Below are 15236 nucleotides of genomic sequence, written 5' to 3' on the forward strand. Positions count from 1 at the left end.
GCTGCACGTCAATTATGTTGTTTTGAATCGCTTGCTTGAGACCGATCACCTCAGGAAATTCAATTAGAATGCGCGCGAATTTCGTAGTGGGGTTGATCGTGCTGATAGCTGAGAGGGGTACAGTTTTAACGATACCTGCGGTATACGCGTAATTTTTTGGGTCGATAAGCCGGCGACCTTTAAGATCTGGCAGGAGACCGTAATGTTTGATTAGGTCGGCCCCGATAATTGGGTACGGTACTGACGCAACGCAAAAATTCCACGTGAGTGGGCGTATACCGAGATGCAGGGTACGAAAAATTCCTCCGTATGTATTAATAACGGTGTCATTTGCCGCGTATAATTTGAAGTTACTCGGTGTTTTTTTGGCGGCGTTGCTTACTGGAAGCAGTGAAATTTCGGCGCCCGTGTCAATAAGAAATAACTCCCCGGTGACGCGGTCGCGAATATGGAGGCGTATGGAAGAATCAGGGTCGGCTGCGCACACCTCCATGGCGGCAGACCCGATTATTCCCCCTTTTTGTCCTCGATAGCCTTGTTTTTTGGCCATGAACACGGGGATCTTTCGGTGCCTTTGCACGTTCGCGCCCAGTCTCCGAAGGTCTTGTGCGGCCAACAGACTTGGGAACGATTACGGCTTTTGGAACGCTCGCGATTTTTATTCGAACGACTAGTGGATCGCGACCTGTTTGATCGTTTGACGAGAGTCGCGAGAGCTGCGAGTTCCGTAGCAAGGCGGTCGACCTTGCTTTCCAAATCGGACGATGCTGACGCTTGAACGGACGCGGCAGCGCATTGTACGGCCTCGTTGGAAGTTTCCGCGATTTTGTCGGCCATTTTGGCTAACTTGTCTAATTCAGTGCACTCAGAAGTTGCCAGAATGCCTCGCGTATAGGGAGAGAGATATTCGAAAAATATGGTTTTTAGGACGGCGTTGTCGCAGCGTTTGTCTGCGTTTAGATTGCGTAATCTGTTGAGAATCTGAGAAGGTTTACCGGAGGTTAAAACTTGTCCTTTAATTAATTGGCGTAGTTGGCTTTCTGCTGACGCCGAAAAGGTCTCAATTATGCGCGTCTTTAATTTTTCGTACTGTTCATTTTCGTCGGGTTCCGCGATGAGATCACGACAGCACGCGATCGCGTCGGCATCTAACGCCGTGATTAAATGGTGCGCTTTAGTTTTTTGGTCAGTGATGCGGGCGGTTGCAAAAGTAGCCTCGACCTGGATGAACCAGATTACGGGGTCTTTGACTAAAAACGGTGGAATTTTGGGGGTTCGGTAGGAGTCGATGCGCGGAATATTTGCACCGGCTTGACCTTGAACGTTTTCGAGCGCGGCCCGCATTTGCACTAACTGTTCCTGTAATTCTTCGATCGTGGGAGGAGGCATCGTGAGTACGCGTTACGCAGTTCACTTGTCGTAGCGATATACGCGTTGCGCGGTGCGCTATTGTTCGTGACGACGATCGTGTCGCGTCGCGTTGCTTTTGTCTCTGCTGCGTTGTGCGCGCGAACGGGCGCGAGAGCGTTACATGAGCATGCGCAGGCGGTTGACGGCACGCGCGAACATGCACCGAGTCACAATGGCGGTGAGGTATTTTTGAAACGGTCGCGAATCGAGTCACCCGGTTGTACCTCGACCGCTGAAGATGATGTGTCCTTGCGAATCGGGTAGAATGTACCCTCGGCAGCTGGCGGTGACGATGTCCCCGGGCTGCTGGCGACGATGATGCTCTAGCACGACGTCGCTGACGCAGGAGCTGTCGATGCGACGTTCTCAGCGAATGGCGTGCGTACGCGCGCTGTCCAAATGGCCACGCACGTGCGAGGCGACGTTGAGATGGATGAATGCCGATAGCCTGCCGCGCTGACCTGGGCGGCGATGCCGCGGCGTTCGCCGGTGCCCGCCTGGTGCTGTCCTTGGCGATGATGCAATAGCGTTTGTCGGTGGCCGCCACGTGCTGGCCTGAGCGCCGTGCACGTAATTAAAGGCGACGGTGGTGGCTCGAGGTCTCACTCGTTCTCCGTCGAGGCCTGTTTTGCGTGGCCTCGATGCCCTTGATGGACGACAAGTTCCCCTTGTTCGCTGTGCGTGATCGGTCGCCGGCAGAAACACGGCGACTTCCTTTCTTGTATCACGTCGGGGTCACTAATGTGGGAATTAACTCGCGTCTGACTTCCCAGACGGATCCACGGTCCGTGGTAGACGTGAGAGGATATAATCGATCACACACGATTAGAATATACGTAAAGTATGGTTTATTGGAAACTGTACGAAGGGTTGTCGCTCGGGCTGGAGACCGAATGCAAGAGGGTGCTCTCTTGCTTGCAGGCAGGCGCACGAGAAAAGTTACTAGTTGGCGCTAGGGAGGTATCGCAGTGGCTAGTCCCTACAGACCTTCTCGTGAGTCAAGTGCAGCCACAGGTGTTATATCTAGACGCCACCGCGGCCGACTCGCTAACTCACACTTCAGTGAGATTTTAAGGAAAATTGTTGCTTGTTGTAATTTGGAGTTATATATACTCGTTCTGATTCTTTTTCCAATGTGACGTGTGTGTGGAACGCCGTTCCACATAAAATTTTATATTTTTACATGTAAATAATATTTTCTATTGTTATTTAATCTTGAACATAAATTAAAATTATAATTCAAATTAAATCTTTTTTAACAAAAAAGAAAAAGGACACAAGAGATATTTTTTTGTAAATTAAACATTTATTACGTTTTCATTATTGTATTCTGTTTTAATAAATATAATTATTCTTTTTTATGTCTAATATACGAGGTGTGATCAAAAAGTAAGGTGACTTTTCATTTTTATAAAAAAATATTCATTTATTCATCCAAAATTATGTTATTCCCTTCAAAATAATCCCCCTCTGATACAATGCATTTGTGCCAGCGCTTTTTCCAGTCGTCAAAACATTTCTGAAATGCACTTTTGGGTATTGCCTTGAGCTCCTCCAACGATGCTGCCTTAATCTCCTCAATTGTCGCAAATCTTCGTCCTTTCATAGGCCTTTTCAATTTTGGGAAGAGGAAAAAGTCGCAGGGAGCCAAGTCTGGTGAATACGGTGGCTGAGGCATGATGATAGTATTGTTTTTGGCCAAAAAAGTACTCACTAGTAACGACGTGTGCGCAGGTGCATTATCATGGTGCAGAATCCATGAATTTTCTTTCCACACTTCCGGACGTTTTTTTCTTATTGATTCACGCAAACGCCGCATAACCTCAAGGTAATACTCCTTGTTTACTGTACAACCTTGTGGTAGAAATTCTTGATGCACAACGCCATGGTAATCAAAGAAAACTGTGAGCAAAACCTTCAAACGAACTTGGCGTGCCTTTTTCGGTCTTGGCTCTTCTGGGCTCTTCCACTGAGATGATTGGGCTTTGGTTTCGACGTCATAACCATATACCCATGTTTCGTCACCAGTTATAACCCTTTTGAGCAGATCAGGATCATCATTGACGTCGTTCAACATGTCTTGGGCGATGTTCATGCGACGCTGCTTCTGATCAAAATTAAGCAGTTTTGGAACAAATTTCGCTGGCACACGTGTCATACTCAAAACATCCGTTAAAATTGATTGGCATGAGCAAAACGATATGTTAAGATCATCAGCTATTTCTCTAATCGTGATTCGACGATTTTTCAACACAATTTCTTTCACTTCCTGAACATTTTCGTCGGTTTTTGACGTGCTGGGGCGTCCAGAGCGAGGTTCATCGTTAACATTTTCTCGGCCCTCTTGGAATAATTTATACCATTTATAAACATTTTTTTTGCTCAAAGTTGACTCACCGTACGCCACTGTCAACATTTCAAGAGTTTTTGAACACTTAATACCATTTTTTACACAAAAATTAATACAAACTCTCTGCTCCATTATTTTCAACAGCAAAAAATCGCCGAACACGCAAACACGAGTCTAATCTTTATGCCTTTCACATAAAAACAACACATGCTATTTAGGTTGCGTTCCGTTTCGCGCATTATGCGCACGGATTATATAGAAAACGTTCCGTTTCACTCAATGCGCGCATAAACAGTGCTTAGATTTCCCTAGATCCCCACCACCTGCAGCGCATAACGCACGCATCAGCTACCTCAAGTTCGAGCTACGGCAGCTTATGCGTTCCATGCGATTGCGTAATTGCATATGGCGGATTGTGAAATATTAGTTCACGGGTCCGTGTTGTACAGTGTTGTAATTCATTGTAGTTCTTCAAGAAAGTGAAAAGTGAGAAAATATGGAAGAACCATTGTTCGAATTCCCAGTCTTCTTTGAAGAAACGCAGAGCGTCATCACATTATTTCTTACTCAGGAAGTAATGAATAAAGTTCAAACAGGTAACCTTTAGCGGATTTAACCGAATATATTTGCAGGTTATGTATAATTTGAACAAACATAAATAAATGGATATCTCTTATGGAAAAAAAACCTTTTGAAAGTAGTGAAAATACTCCTAACTAGTATATTTTCGCTACTTTCAAAAGTCATTTTTTTGTAGATTTTCATATTTATTTGATTTTTAAATGTAAATATAAATTATGAATACTACTGTTACAGATGAAAACTTGCTGCAATCGCTCGTGAACGAAGAAATCGCTAAGAATAATTCTTCTTCTACTTCTTCAAGAATCAGTCAGACTTCAACGTCTTCTGAAAATCTTGATTCCGACGAAAACTGTTTGACTACTAATAAAGGATTTATATGGCCCGATGCTGCGGTATATTTACTATTAGAGTTGTATCGGGAGAAAGAACTTGACTTCAGTTCAGGGTTTCAAAAGAAGTACTACTATTTGGGCTGAGATAGCAGAAAAAATGAAAGGAAATTCAAATGGAAAGTATGCTGTAAGTGGGCTGCAATGCTCTGTAAAAATGTCTGGTCTTAAAAGGACCTTTAAAAACATAAGCGACCAAAATAAAAAAAGTGGAAATTGTCGGAATACATGGGCTTTTTATTCGGTAAATCTATATTTCTTATTTCTCTAAATAATTCATTAAAAAATAAAACAAATTTGATACTGTTAAGTTTATATGTAATCTCTTTATATTTTGAGTAATTTTTTAAGTAATTGATTTATATAATTTAGTAAATGTTTTTATAATTTTGAAGGTGATGGATTCAATTTTTGGAAAGAAGGCTTTTGTGATGCCATCTGCGATTGCATCGAGCGAAGGTCCACTTAAGCCAATAAATGTGGAGAACTCGGCAGTGGCCGAGTCAGAATCACCCTCATTGCCTTCTAGTAAATAATAATAAATCAATGATTTCAATTCTTTATAATTTGTACATATCTGTTTAGTAATTAATTTCTATTTTAGATCCATGCAAAAAGCGGAGAGTTGAGACTCTCCTCGAGTCTTTTATTGGTGATATAAAAGAAAATAGAGAAATAGCAATGGACAAAAAGGAAAAAGAAAGGAAAGAACGTGAAAAGTTAAAAGAACAGCGGTTTGCTGAACGTAAAGAAGAACAAAAGAAGATTCACGAAGATAAAATGGAGGTCCAAAAATCATTCATCGAAATCATGAAAGCTTTAGTTGAAAAACAAAAATGATTTTGATGCCTTTATATTTATATAATAAGGTCCGGCGCACAATAGAGACATATTAGATTTTAGAAATAGGAATTAGAATTTTAAAATCAGTTTCATCAATAAACACTATAAATCAATAATAAATTATGTTGTATTTTGTACATTTATATCTTACATCTTATTCGTATTTATTATGCGTTACGATTAATGTTTATTGAGGAAACTAATTTTAAAATTTAATTCTTATTCTTAATATCTAATATTCCTTTATTGTGCGCAGGACTTAACTCAAAATATTGTTGATATTATTACTTTCGCATTGATATTATAGCGTTACTTTGGCGGTGTGCCTTATATTTTATTTTCTGTGTGATAACTAGTTTGTAACAAGTCTGTGATCTATTGATCTGAAGATCTAACTTTATTAATACTATCATACACATTTAAATTAATAAAGTTTTACTTTTTACGGAGATTTAAAAAATACGGGTAATTGACTATTAAGCAATACATACAAGTGATAATAATGCAGTATTAATTAGTAAAAACTTGTAATATTTGTAGTTATATACATTTGTAGAAAAAGTATTTTGGAAATGAATGATATTGTCTTATATGTATGTATAAGTGTTATTGAATATTTTAAACATTCATATTAAAATAATATTCAGTTTAAGTATTATTTTTAGTTTCAGTAAGAACTTTATAAATGGAGTAAGATTTTATGTTCTAACTGCCAAGTAAAAAATTGGTGTTTATTTATAATTTTATACTTACATTTTATAATAATTTCAATATGCGAATTATAATTTTATACCAAAGATGTATGTATGAATTCACAATAAAATAATAAATAAGCAAAAGCAACGTTTAATTTGTTTATTACATAATATATGCATTTTTATTTTTATACACATGATGTCGAGTTACACTTTAATATTATATTTTCCTTGGTAAAGTATTCATAATTACCGTTCTTTTAGCATTTCCTAACTCAACTGCGTTATCATGTAAAATAGGTCTCACTTCTTCTTCATTTGGATATATACCCAGTTCAATTATATCGTTTTTCAAAATACAAATGTTGCAATACACAACAGGCTAAAATAAATTCTGGAATTTTTCTTATATTTGTTAAAGGTAAACAATCTAAGAGAATTCTAAAACGAACTTTGAGATGACCTATTGCGCGTTCAATTGTCATTCGCGTAGATGATAGACAATAATTGAAATTTTTTTGCGCATTTGTCAGATGACCATTGTCTCTAAAAGGTACCATACAATGTGGATGGATACTATACGCAGCATCTCCAATAATGTGTGAATTATCAGGAAAATAGGTTTCAGGTAATTGAAGAAAATCTGCCACTGGTGAGTTCCGAAAAACTCTTGCATCATGTACAGAGCCTACATGTCCGGCATAACAATGAGTAAATAGTCCACGCGACTCACAGACAACTTGTACATTAATTGAGTGGAAACCTTTCCTGTTTATGTATGAGACTGGATCTTCTTTTGGAGCACGAATCTTTATATGAGTTCCATCAATACAACCTATCACGTTAGGAAAACCACAAACTTGTTCAAATTTCCTCATTACATTTGTAGCAATTGCACCTTTGGGCCATTGAATAAACTGAGGAGCAATACAATGTAGAGCATACGTTACTCGTCTTAATGCTCTGAATGCAGTTGCTTTTCCAACTCCGAATTTCGTTGATACTGACCCGAAGATAACAACACAAATAAAATATTACTCTAAAATAATTAATAATTTTTTAATCTTCTCTCATGTATGTTTGAACATTGTCGATTTTAATTTAACTTATTATAAATTAATAATTTATTTGTTTTCTTTCTTTAAATTTATATAATAATGTTTTAATAAATGAAATCATACCTATAAGAGTCAGGAGTAGACATAAACCAAATTGCAATCAGGAGTTGCTTTTCGGCAGAGATTGGTTTTCTTCCAGGCAATGCATTTATGGCTTTTAGTCCTGGCCCGATTAATTGTAACACCTCTTCGAATGTTTCCGGAAACATTCTGCAAAACATAAACTAGCTACTATAATTTCTTGTCATTGCTTTAAATTGATAAACAATTGAATATGGAAAATAAGTGATACTTTAAAATATTTACAAATATACCAAATATTGTATAGAAATATTTTGCACTCACCGAAAATGTTCTTTGAATATGTGCCTTGTGTATCCAGGAATAACTCTTTCAACAAAATCTGTTATTTTTTCTTTTACAACCGTTTCTCCTCGTGTTTCACCCACCATTAAAATTAAATATAAAATTTCCAATTCGTAATCGATATTCAAAACGTTCTCATATTCTTCGCCACTATAGTAGTCGTCAAAACTGCAACTGGACGATTCACTAGACGATTCGATGTCACTTTCATTAATGTCATCAATTAAAAACTTTGTCACAATAGTGATAGCGCAATTTATTGTTGTGGAATCCATTTTGATTTCACGCTTCTAATGCGTTTAACATCGTTCCATTTCAAAGCGTACATAGTGCGCATATTGAAACGAAACGTATCCAATGCGCTAAGCATATGTTATGCGAACAATGCGTGCTATGCGCGAAACGGAACGCAGCCATAGTCAAAACTGTGAACATATGATCGTGACAAGTGTACCAACACAAAAAAAAAAATTTGAAATTAGAGTGTACAGAGCGCGCGAAATTCAAAAAGTTACCTTACTTTTTGATCACACCTCGTATATTACATGTAACAATGTTTTGTATTTTTGTGTGTATTTTTAACAATGTGTTATAAGCTGTTTTGTATTGTTGTATGTATTTTTAGCAATGTGTTATAAGCTGAAATAAGGCATTAGTAAATTCAAATACAACAGTTACCTTTTACTATATAATATTTATATAACAAAGTAACAACTTATACTACATTTATATTACATTAAAATAAATTTATAAAATTGTTATATAAATGTTTTGTTCAATTAATATAACGTTTTAGTAACACGTTATATGGATGTTATATAACTGCAATTCCGTATGAGTGGGAAATTAAAACTAACATGCAACTTACATGTAACGCACACGTTATATTGCCGTTACTTTCTGTTTCATTAAGCTAATATAACTGTTTTATAATTGTGTTTACTGGGATGGCTCTTTTGGGAATAATCTTCTGCACATCTGACTCAATTTTACTGCAATTAACTACACGCAGATTCTGTCCTGCAGAAAATTGCAGAAAATGCTACTAGGGATTATTATTAAATAATATTTCAGGAATATTATTTATAAGTAATATTAAATAATTGCAGTGCTATAACCTATTAGTTGTAATTTCTAATTAGATTGGTTGAATAGATTATTACTTTATTATTTTTTTTATACACTGTTAGGTACTTAATTCGTTAAAAGAACTTCTTTTATCGCCTTCTTTACACCTGCCTTTTTCCTGCCTTTAATCAGCTTTATTACTTCTTTTTACCTGATTTTACCTGTTCATATGCTTACGGCATAGTTGTCTATATTTGTAAATGAATAAAATAAGAATATGCTTCTCTAATGCACATTAAATAATCATTTAAATAGGCAGCTATATTGATTGAATTCGCTTCCTCCAATTCCAGTTAGCGCTTTCTGCAGTGTCTTCGTAGCTATAAGAGAGCAGCTTGTATGTAGGCCTTGAAGCCAACCAATATGCCGACATCCTCAGCAACTTTTCTAATAGTAATTCGACGATTCTCCATAACAATTTTTTTCACGGCTTCAACGTTTTCATCGGTTATTGAAGTGCTGGGGCGTCCAGGGCGAGTGTCATCATTAACATTTTCTTGGCCTTCTGTGAAGAGCTTGTACCACTTATAAACATTTTTTTTTGCTCAAAGTAGACTCGCCAAATGCCACAGTTAACATTTTAAGTATGTTAGAGCACTTAATTTTATTTTTCATACAAAATTTAATACAGATTCTTTGATACATTTTTTTCGATAGCAACAAAATCGCCAAGCACACCAAAACACACAGTGGTTACCCATATAGAAACAAATCCTTTCGATAAATTCTCTACGTTCACAAGGATGATTAGGGTAGTAGCCACATGCCTGCGATTTGCATATAATTGTAAAGGGCAAAAACGTCATGGTTTCTTAACGGTTGACGAATTGCAAGAAGCAACTAAAAAACTAATAAGAAGTAAGCAAGAAATAATATTTGCTAAAGATATCAAGGACATAAGAAGTAAAGGAATTGTATCAATTTGAAGTAATTTGAAGCAGCTGAGTCCATTCATCGATGAGGAAAACCTGATTCGAGTTGGAGGCAGACTGTAGAAGTCAAAATTGCAATCGGATGTTAAACATGCATATTTAATGCATCAAAGTTCAAATGTCGCAAGACTCATCATTGAGCATGAACATCGAAAGCTCATGCATGCAGGAGTGGAGGCAACGCTGGCTGCGGTAAGACTGAAATAGTGGCCGCTTAGGATGCGCGGTTTGGTGAGAAGACTGCTACAAAAGTGTATAAGATGTTTTAGGGCCAGGCCTCGATTTTCGGAGCAAATAATGGGAAGTTTACCTAGTCATCGTGTCACGCAGTCCAGACCATTAAGCTGCGTAGGCATAGACTTCTGCAGTCCAATATACATTTGTGAAGGATCGCGCAGAAATAGCAAGGATGTAAAGGCGTACGTATCCGTATTTTTTTGCCTAGCAATAAAGGCAGTCTATCTAGAGGTGGTATCAAATTTAACTACGGATGCATTTCTTAATGCCTTCAAGAGATTCATTGGACGCAAAGGCAAACCGTCGGACGTCTTCACAGACAACGGCACCAATTTTATTGATGCAAACTGTGAGTTGAAAGAGATACGAAATCTATTCAATCAGAGGAGCATCAGCGCAAGCTCACAGATAGCACAGTAATGGATCACATCAAATGGCACTTAATCCCCTCGCGAGCACCGCACTTCGGCGGGCTGTGGGAGGCAACTTTCAAGGCCTTCAAAAGACATTTCTATAGAGTAGCGGCGGATGTACCACTCACATTTGAAAAAGCATCTACTCTTGTGACACAAATAGAGGCCATTCTGAATTCGAGGCCTTTGATATCTTTGTCTCTTGACCCAAACGACTTAAGTTATATTTCTGCTGGGCACTTCATTATAGGTGAGGCGATAGTTTTTTACCCCGAGCAGGACCTAACGCAGATAAAGACAAATCGCCTATCACGTTGGCAGCATTTAGAGCAGATAAAGCAGCATTTTTGGAAGCGATGGTCGAACGAGTATTTGCTACAACTACAAGGACGGTCAAAGTGGCACTCAGGTCGCGGCTCAGCACTTCAAGTTGGGCAGTTGGTAGTCCTGTGTGAGGATGGATTACCACCCTTAAAATGGATATTAGGCAGAGTCCAGAAGGTGTTTCCGGGAAGCGATGGCATTGTTCGCACGGCCACCATCAAAACAACGTCTGGAATATTTAAAAGACCAAACTTGCTACATTCCCAGTAAAAGAGAATGTAAAAGGAAGCGAGGAGTAGCATCATATGCAAAATATTATCGACGAGACGAGCACACAAAAACACTCGCGCGAGCACACAGCACGAAATAACTACACTCTCTCTTTTGTACAAAAGAAAAATGACTTTAATTAAGTAATTATATACAATTTACTGGAAGCGGAATTATTCAAAATGTCGCTTGACAGCTACGCGTCCAGAACAGAACAACATCACACAAACGCCGACCGCGCTTCTTCTGTCTGATCGATAAATCTTTCTTCGGCCAGCTTCTCAAGCTCGGCCAAACGAGCACAACACTGCCCCCTTCTTCAAGGTTGTCGTCCCGACAACCAAGCTGGAAGGCTTGTTCTTCAGAAAACATGAATCTGCGAAACCTCTTCTTCAAAACGAAACCTTCTTGCTTCAATCTTCGCTCGTACAAAGCTCTCTATCTTAAATTTTGAGTGCTTCCTTCTTGATTCTTCGGACAAAGGGGGGGGACGCGGAATTAACTTTCAGGGACCCAACGCCCTAAAGGCTCCCATGTCCCCGCCTCGGCATTTGCCTCCAAGCCCATGGGAAAACCCCGAATCAAAAACCGGGGCAAAGCGGTCTTCTTAAAAAAAGAATTTTGCAGACTTTCCTCTACACGTCGAAATGGTTCCACCTTGCAAGCCTCCAAACTGAAATAAAATAAAATCCAACAAGTACTCAATTCACAAAACATTAATCTGCCTCCCTCTCTCTCTTTTTCTTTTACACCCCCCGATTTTGGAAGAAAAACAATCTTCAGAATCCCCTTCCCCCAAGGCGAGGATTTCTAGAGAAGCACGACGACTTTCTGCTCTACCCTGGGCCTCCGCCACAGGTTACCAAGCGTTGCTTGCGTTAACCTCACACCAACACCTTTTTGGAAGAAAAAGAAAATCTTAGACCGTTACAACTTCCAACAAACTAGAATCTTCAAAACAAAACAGCACTTCAGACTAAAATCAACGATCTTCTGCTCTATCCTGGGCCGCTGCCGCAGGGTAACGAGCGACGTCAGTGTCACTCCCAAACCAGCACTTTTTTGGAAGAAAAAAAAATTCTAGATTCTCTTTTGTTTCATTCCAGCTTTTGCCATGGGTAACCGAGCGTCGTCCTCCGCGATTCAGACCAAAATGACGAACCACTGCTCTACCCTAGGCTCTTGCCACAGGTTACCGAGCGTCGTCCGCGTCTGCAATCACCATCTATTCGACGATTTTCTGCTCTACCCTGGGCTCCTGCCACAGGTTACCGAGCGTCGTCCACTTCTGAAATCAAAACTCACTTGACGACCTTCTGCTCCACCCTGGGCTCTTGCCACAGGTTATCGAGCGTCGTCCACTTCTGAAATCAGAATTCACTCGACAACCTCCTACTCTCACCCGGACCTCTGCTACGGGAAGCTAAACACTGCTAACCAAACCTAAACACTGTTTGCTGCAAATTCATTCCCTTAAATTTAATCAAGAAATTCTAAAAAGAATCGAAATTCATTCTCAGTTTCCGAAGAAAGAACAATTTTCCGAACCCGTCCTCCAAGGCGTGGACTTTCAGAGAAGCACGACTTCCTGCTCTACCCCGGACTCCTGCCACGGGTTACCGAGCACCGCCCGTGTCATTCCCAATCCAATGCCCTCCAGGAAGAAAAAAGAACGATAGAACGTCTCCCTCCCCCCCCCGAGACGAAATTTTAATTTTGAAAAGAAGAAATCCTAAATCTAAAACCGTAACTCTCTTTCTCTCTCTCACTCTTTTTCTTTCTCTCTCTCTTTCTCTCTCTCTCTCTCTCTCTCTCTCACATCTTCTATTTTTAATTACAAAACCTAAACTGAAACATTCTCTACTTCTTTATTTTCCCCTTTCTGAGAAAAACTGTTTTCTTGAATAGTTTTAATTGCTTTCGCCCTTTTAATTGCAGAATGCAAGGAAGTAATTCCCTCAAGTTGAAGAGTGCGTCTCAAAAATCCGTCAGAGACTGCAATAATAAATTGAGCACAAGCAATTTTGTCGCGCACTTCTAGAGAACACTCCGTATAAGCTAAACGTGATAATTGTTCTAAATCGGCTCCCAACGAAGCTAAATCTTCTCCAAATTTTTGTTTACGATTCGTAAATTGAGCGTAAAAAGTTTAAGATATATGACCCTCTCTAAAACGTAATTCAAGCTTTGATTTAATTCCTCCATAACTTAAATTTTCTAATTCCGTTATTCCGTCTAAAACTGAACGCGCTTTCCCCCGCAAACTCAAGGCTAACGCGATCGCTTTCGTAGAATCTTCCCAGTTACTCGCTTGTGCAATCAATTCAAATTGTGTTAAATATTTGCGCAGCGGAACACTCCCGTCGAAAATATCCGGCTTTAATTTAAAATTGACGCCCGCGTTTCCGGAATCCCGAGAAATCTCCGCGGTCGGAGGACAAACAGAAAAAGGAAACGACTGGTCTGAAAAGTGTTGTAACCGCTCCTCTAGACGCTGAAGTCTCTCGTCGCGTTCCTGTAGCAGTGTCTACATTTCTTCCTCACGCTGCCGCTGCCTTTGTCTCTCAGCACGAAGCTGACGCAACTTTACGGCGACCGCCCGAAGAGAATTTGCTTCGGTGGAGAGTTGAGGTTTTGCAGGTGTACGGGGACGCATTCTCTTACGAAGAGGACGTTTCTCCGCTCTCGCAGGAGACGCTGCCGTAAAATCTTCCGAGATGTCCATTTCCGATGTGGTCCAAAATCGGACGAGCCCCCAAGATGTTATGCTCGACGAGACGAGCACACAAAAATATTCGCGCAAGCACACAGCACAAAATAACTACACTCTCTCTTTTGTACAAAAGAACACTGACTTTAATTAAGAAATGATATACAATTTATTGGAAGCGGAATTATCCAAAATGTCGCTTGACAGCTACGCGTCCAGAACAGAACAACAACACACAAACGCCGGCCGCGCTTCTTCTGTCTGATCAATAAATCTTCCTTCGGCCAGTTTCTCAAGCTCGGCCGAACGGGCACAACACTATTCTACCGCTTCTAATGGTTACACCAGTCTCAAGATTGTTTACACTACACAATGCAGTATCCAAATCAGTTTAGATTTATTATTATTTTTGTTTAAAATTATATAGAGTTCCCCTGATAGCCATGCATGTTTTGCAAAATCAGGCAACTTAATGCTGAGCATGAATTTTCGACTAGTTGCTGTGTATGTGCTGAAAACGTAACGCATAGTCCTACATGTTCAACAACATGAGAGCAGATTTGAGACATTTTATATCAGCAGATTCAAAGCAAACGGAGAGGACTGCTGCTTATTCTGTTGCCAACAAAATAACTTCTTTTTGTGGAAAACAATTTGCTTTATCAATCATTTTCAACAACATAAGAGCAACGTGATAATAATAAAAAAAGATAATGATGCTGTGCTTTTGTCGTGTATTTGTTAAAAACATTAAATATATTAATTATTGTCTTGTATCCAAATAAAATGTCGAAAATGATTTGTGTGTGTTTGCGATCGTATGCGTATGTGATTGTGTGTTTGTGTGTAATGTAATAAATAAACAGGAGTAAATTAATTATTTACTTGGCTATCAGATCGGATTGAAATGGATTTAACAAGTCAGTGCTGGCGTCACGCTAGGCGGCCACGCCGCGGGGGATTTTCTCGTGAGTCGAGTGCGGCCACAGGCGTTATATCTAGCTGCCACCGCGGCGGACACCCCAGCTCATATTTCCGTAAGCTTTTAGAACTTGCTTGTTGTAAGCTTGAGACGAATACTTGCTCTCATTTTTTTCAAACGTGACGTGTGTGTGGAACATTGGTCTACATAAAATTTTATATTTTTGTATGTAAATAACAATTTGTATTGTTATTTAATCTTGTACATAAATTAAATATTTAATTTAAATTTAATTTTTTTTTAACAAAAAGGATACAAGAAATACTTTTCTGTAAACTAAATATTTATTACGTTTACATTAATGTGTTCTGTTTTAATAAATCTATCTGGATTCTGATCTTATTTTTAATCGGTCTTAATATTGTATTTTTGGTGCAGAAATTTCGATCGATTCGGATTACTTTTTTTTTAATCGGTTTTATCGCACATTTTTGACAGGGTGGTGACAATTCAGCAGAAAGAAGAATTAACTTATTTATTTTTT

At 39.1% G+C, this 15236-nt stretch overlaps 2 protein-coding genes across 4 annotated transcripts; one reads left to right on the forward strand and one right to left on the reverse strand.

The window, feature by feature from the left end:
• Positions 1 to 3977: 3977 nt before the first annotated feature.
• Positions 3978 to 6420, forward strand: LOC120357533. Of its 3 annotated transcripts, none has more exons than XM_039448154.1 (4): positions 3978 to 4392; positions 4577 to 4978; positions 5130 to 5262; positions 5339 to 6420. In XM_039448154.1, exons 2-4 carry the CDS (start codon positions 4835 to 4837, stop codon positions 5572 to 5574), a joined length of 513 nt encoding a protein of 170 aa, XP_039304088.1. In that variant the 5' UTR covers positions 3978 to 4392; positions 4577 to 4834; the 3' UTR covers positions 5575 to 6420. The 3 variants fall into 3 exon arrangements, with proteins under 3 accessions (XP_039304088.1, XP_039304089.1, XP_039304087.1); XM_039448155.1 differs by having other exon boundaries at positions 3978 to 4356; XM_039448153.1 differs by having other exon boundaries at positions 3978 to 4978.
• LOC120357532 (putative nuclease HARBI1) lies at positions 6419 to 8181 on the reverse strand. Its single transcript, XM_039448152.1, has 3 exons — positions 7736 to 8181; positions 7454 to 7600; positions 6419 to 7280 (listed from the first exon to the last, which is right to left on the reverse strand). The coding sequence occupies exons 1-3, from the start codon at positions 8029 to 8031 to the stop codon at positions 6608 to 6610; spliced, it is 1116 nt and encodes a 371-aa protein (XP_039304086.1). The 5' UTR covers positions 8032 to 8181; the 3' UTR covers positions 6419 to 6607.
• Positions 8182 to 15236: the final 7055 nt, after the last annotated feature.

This window comes from Solenopsis invicta, chromosome 4 (assembly GCF_016802725.1).
Source record: "Solenopsis invicta isolate M01_SB chromosome 4, UNIL_Sinv_3.0, whole genome shotgun sequence".
Lineage (NCBI taxonomy): Eukaryota > Metazoa > Arthropoda > Insecta > Hymenoptera > Formicidae > Solenopsis > Solenopsis invicta.

Bases quoted from the DNA above. Each gene is read 5' to 3' on its own strand.
- LOC120357533 (XM_039448153.1), top strand. From the start codon at position 4,835: ATGAAAGGAAATTCAAATGGAAAGTATGCTGTAAGTGGGCTGCAATGC. The intron at 4,979-5,129 runs GTAAATCTATAT...ATAATTTTGAAG, and splicing joins ATACATGGGCTTTTTATTCG to GTGATGGATTCAATTTTTGG. The intron at 5,263-5,338 runs GTAAATAATAAT...TTTCTATTTTAG, and splicing joins ATCACCCTCATTGCCTTCTA to ATCCATGCAAAAAGCGGAGA.
- LOC120357532 (XM_039448152.1), bottom strand. From the start codon at position 8,031: ATGGATTCCACAACAATAAATTGCGCTATCACTATTGTGACAAAGTTT. The intron at 7,601-7,735 runs GTGAGTGCAAAA...TATGTTTTGCAG, and splicing joins ATATTCAAAGAACATTTTCG to AATGTTTCCGGAAACATTCG. The intron at 7,281-7,453 runs GTATGATTTCAT...TGTTATCTTCGG, and splicing joins TCTACTCCTGACTCTTATAG to GTCAGTATCAACGAAATTCG.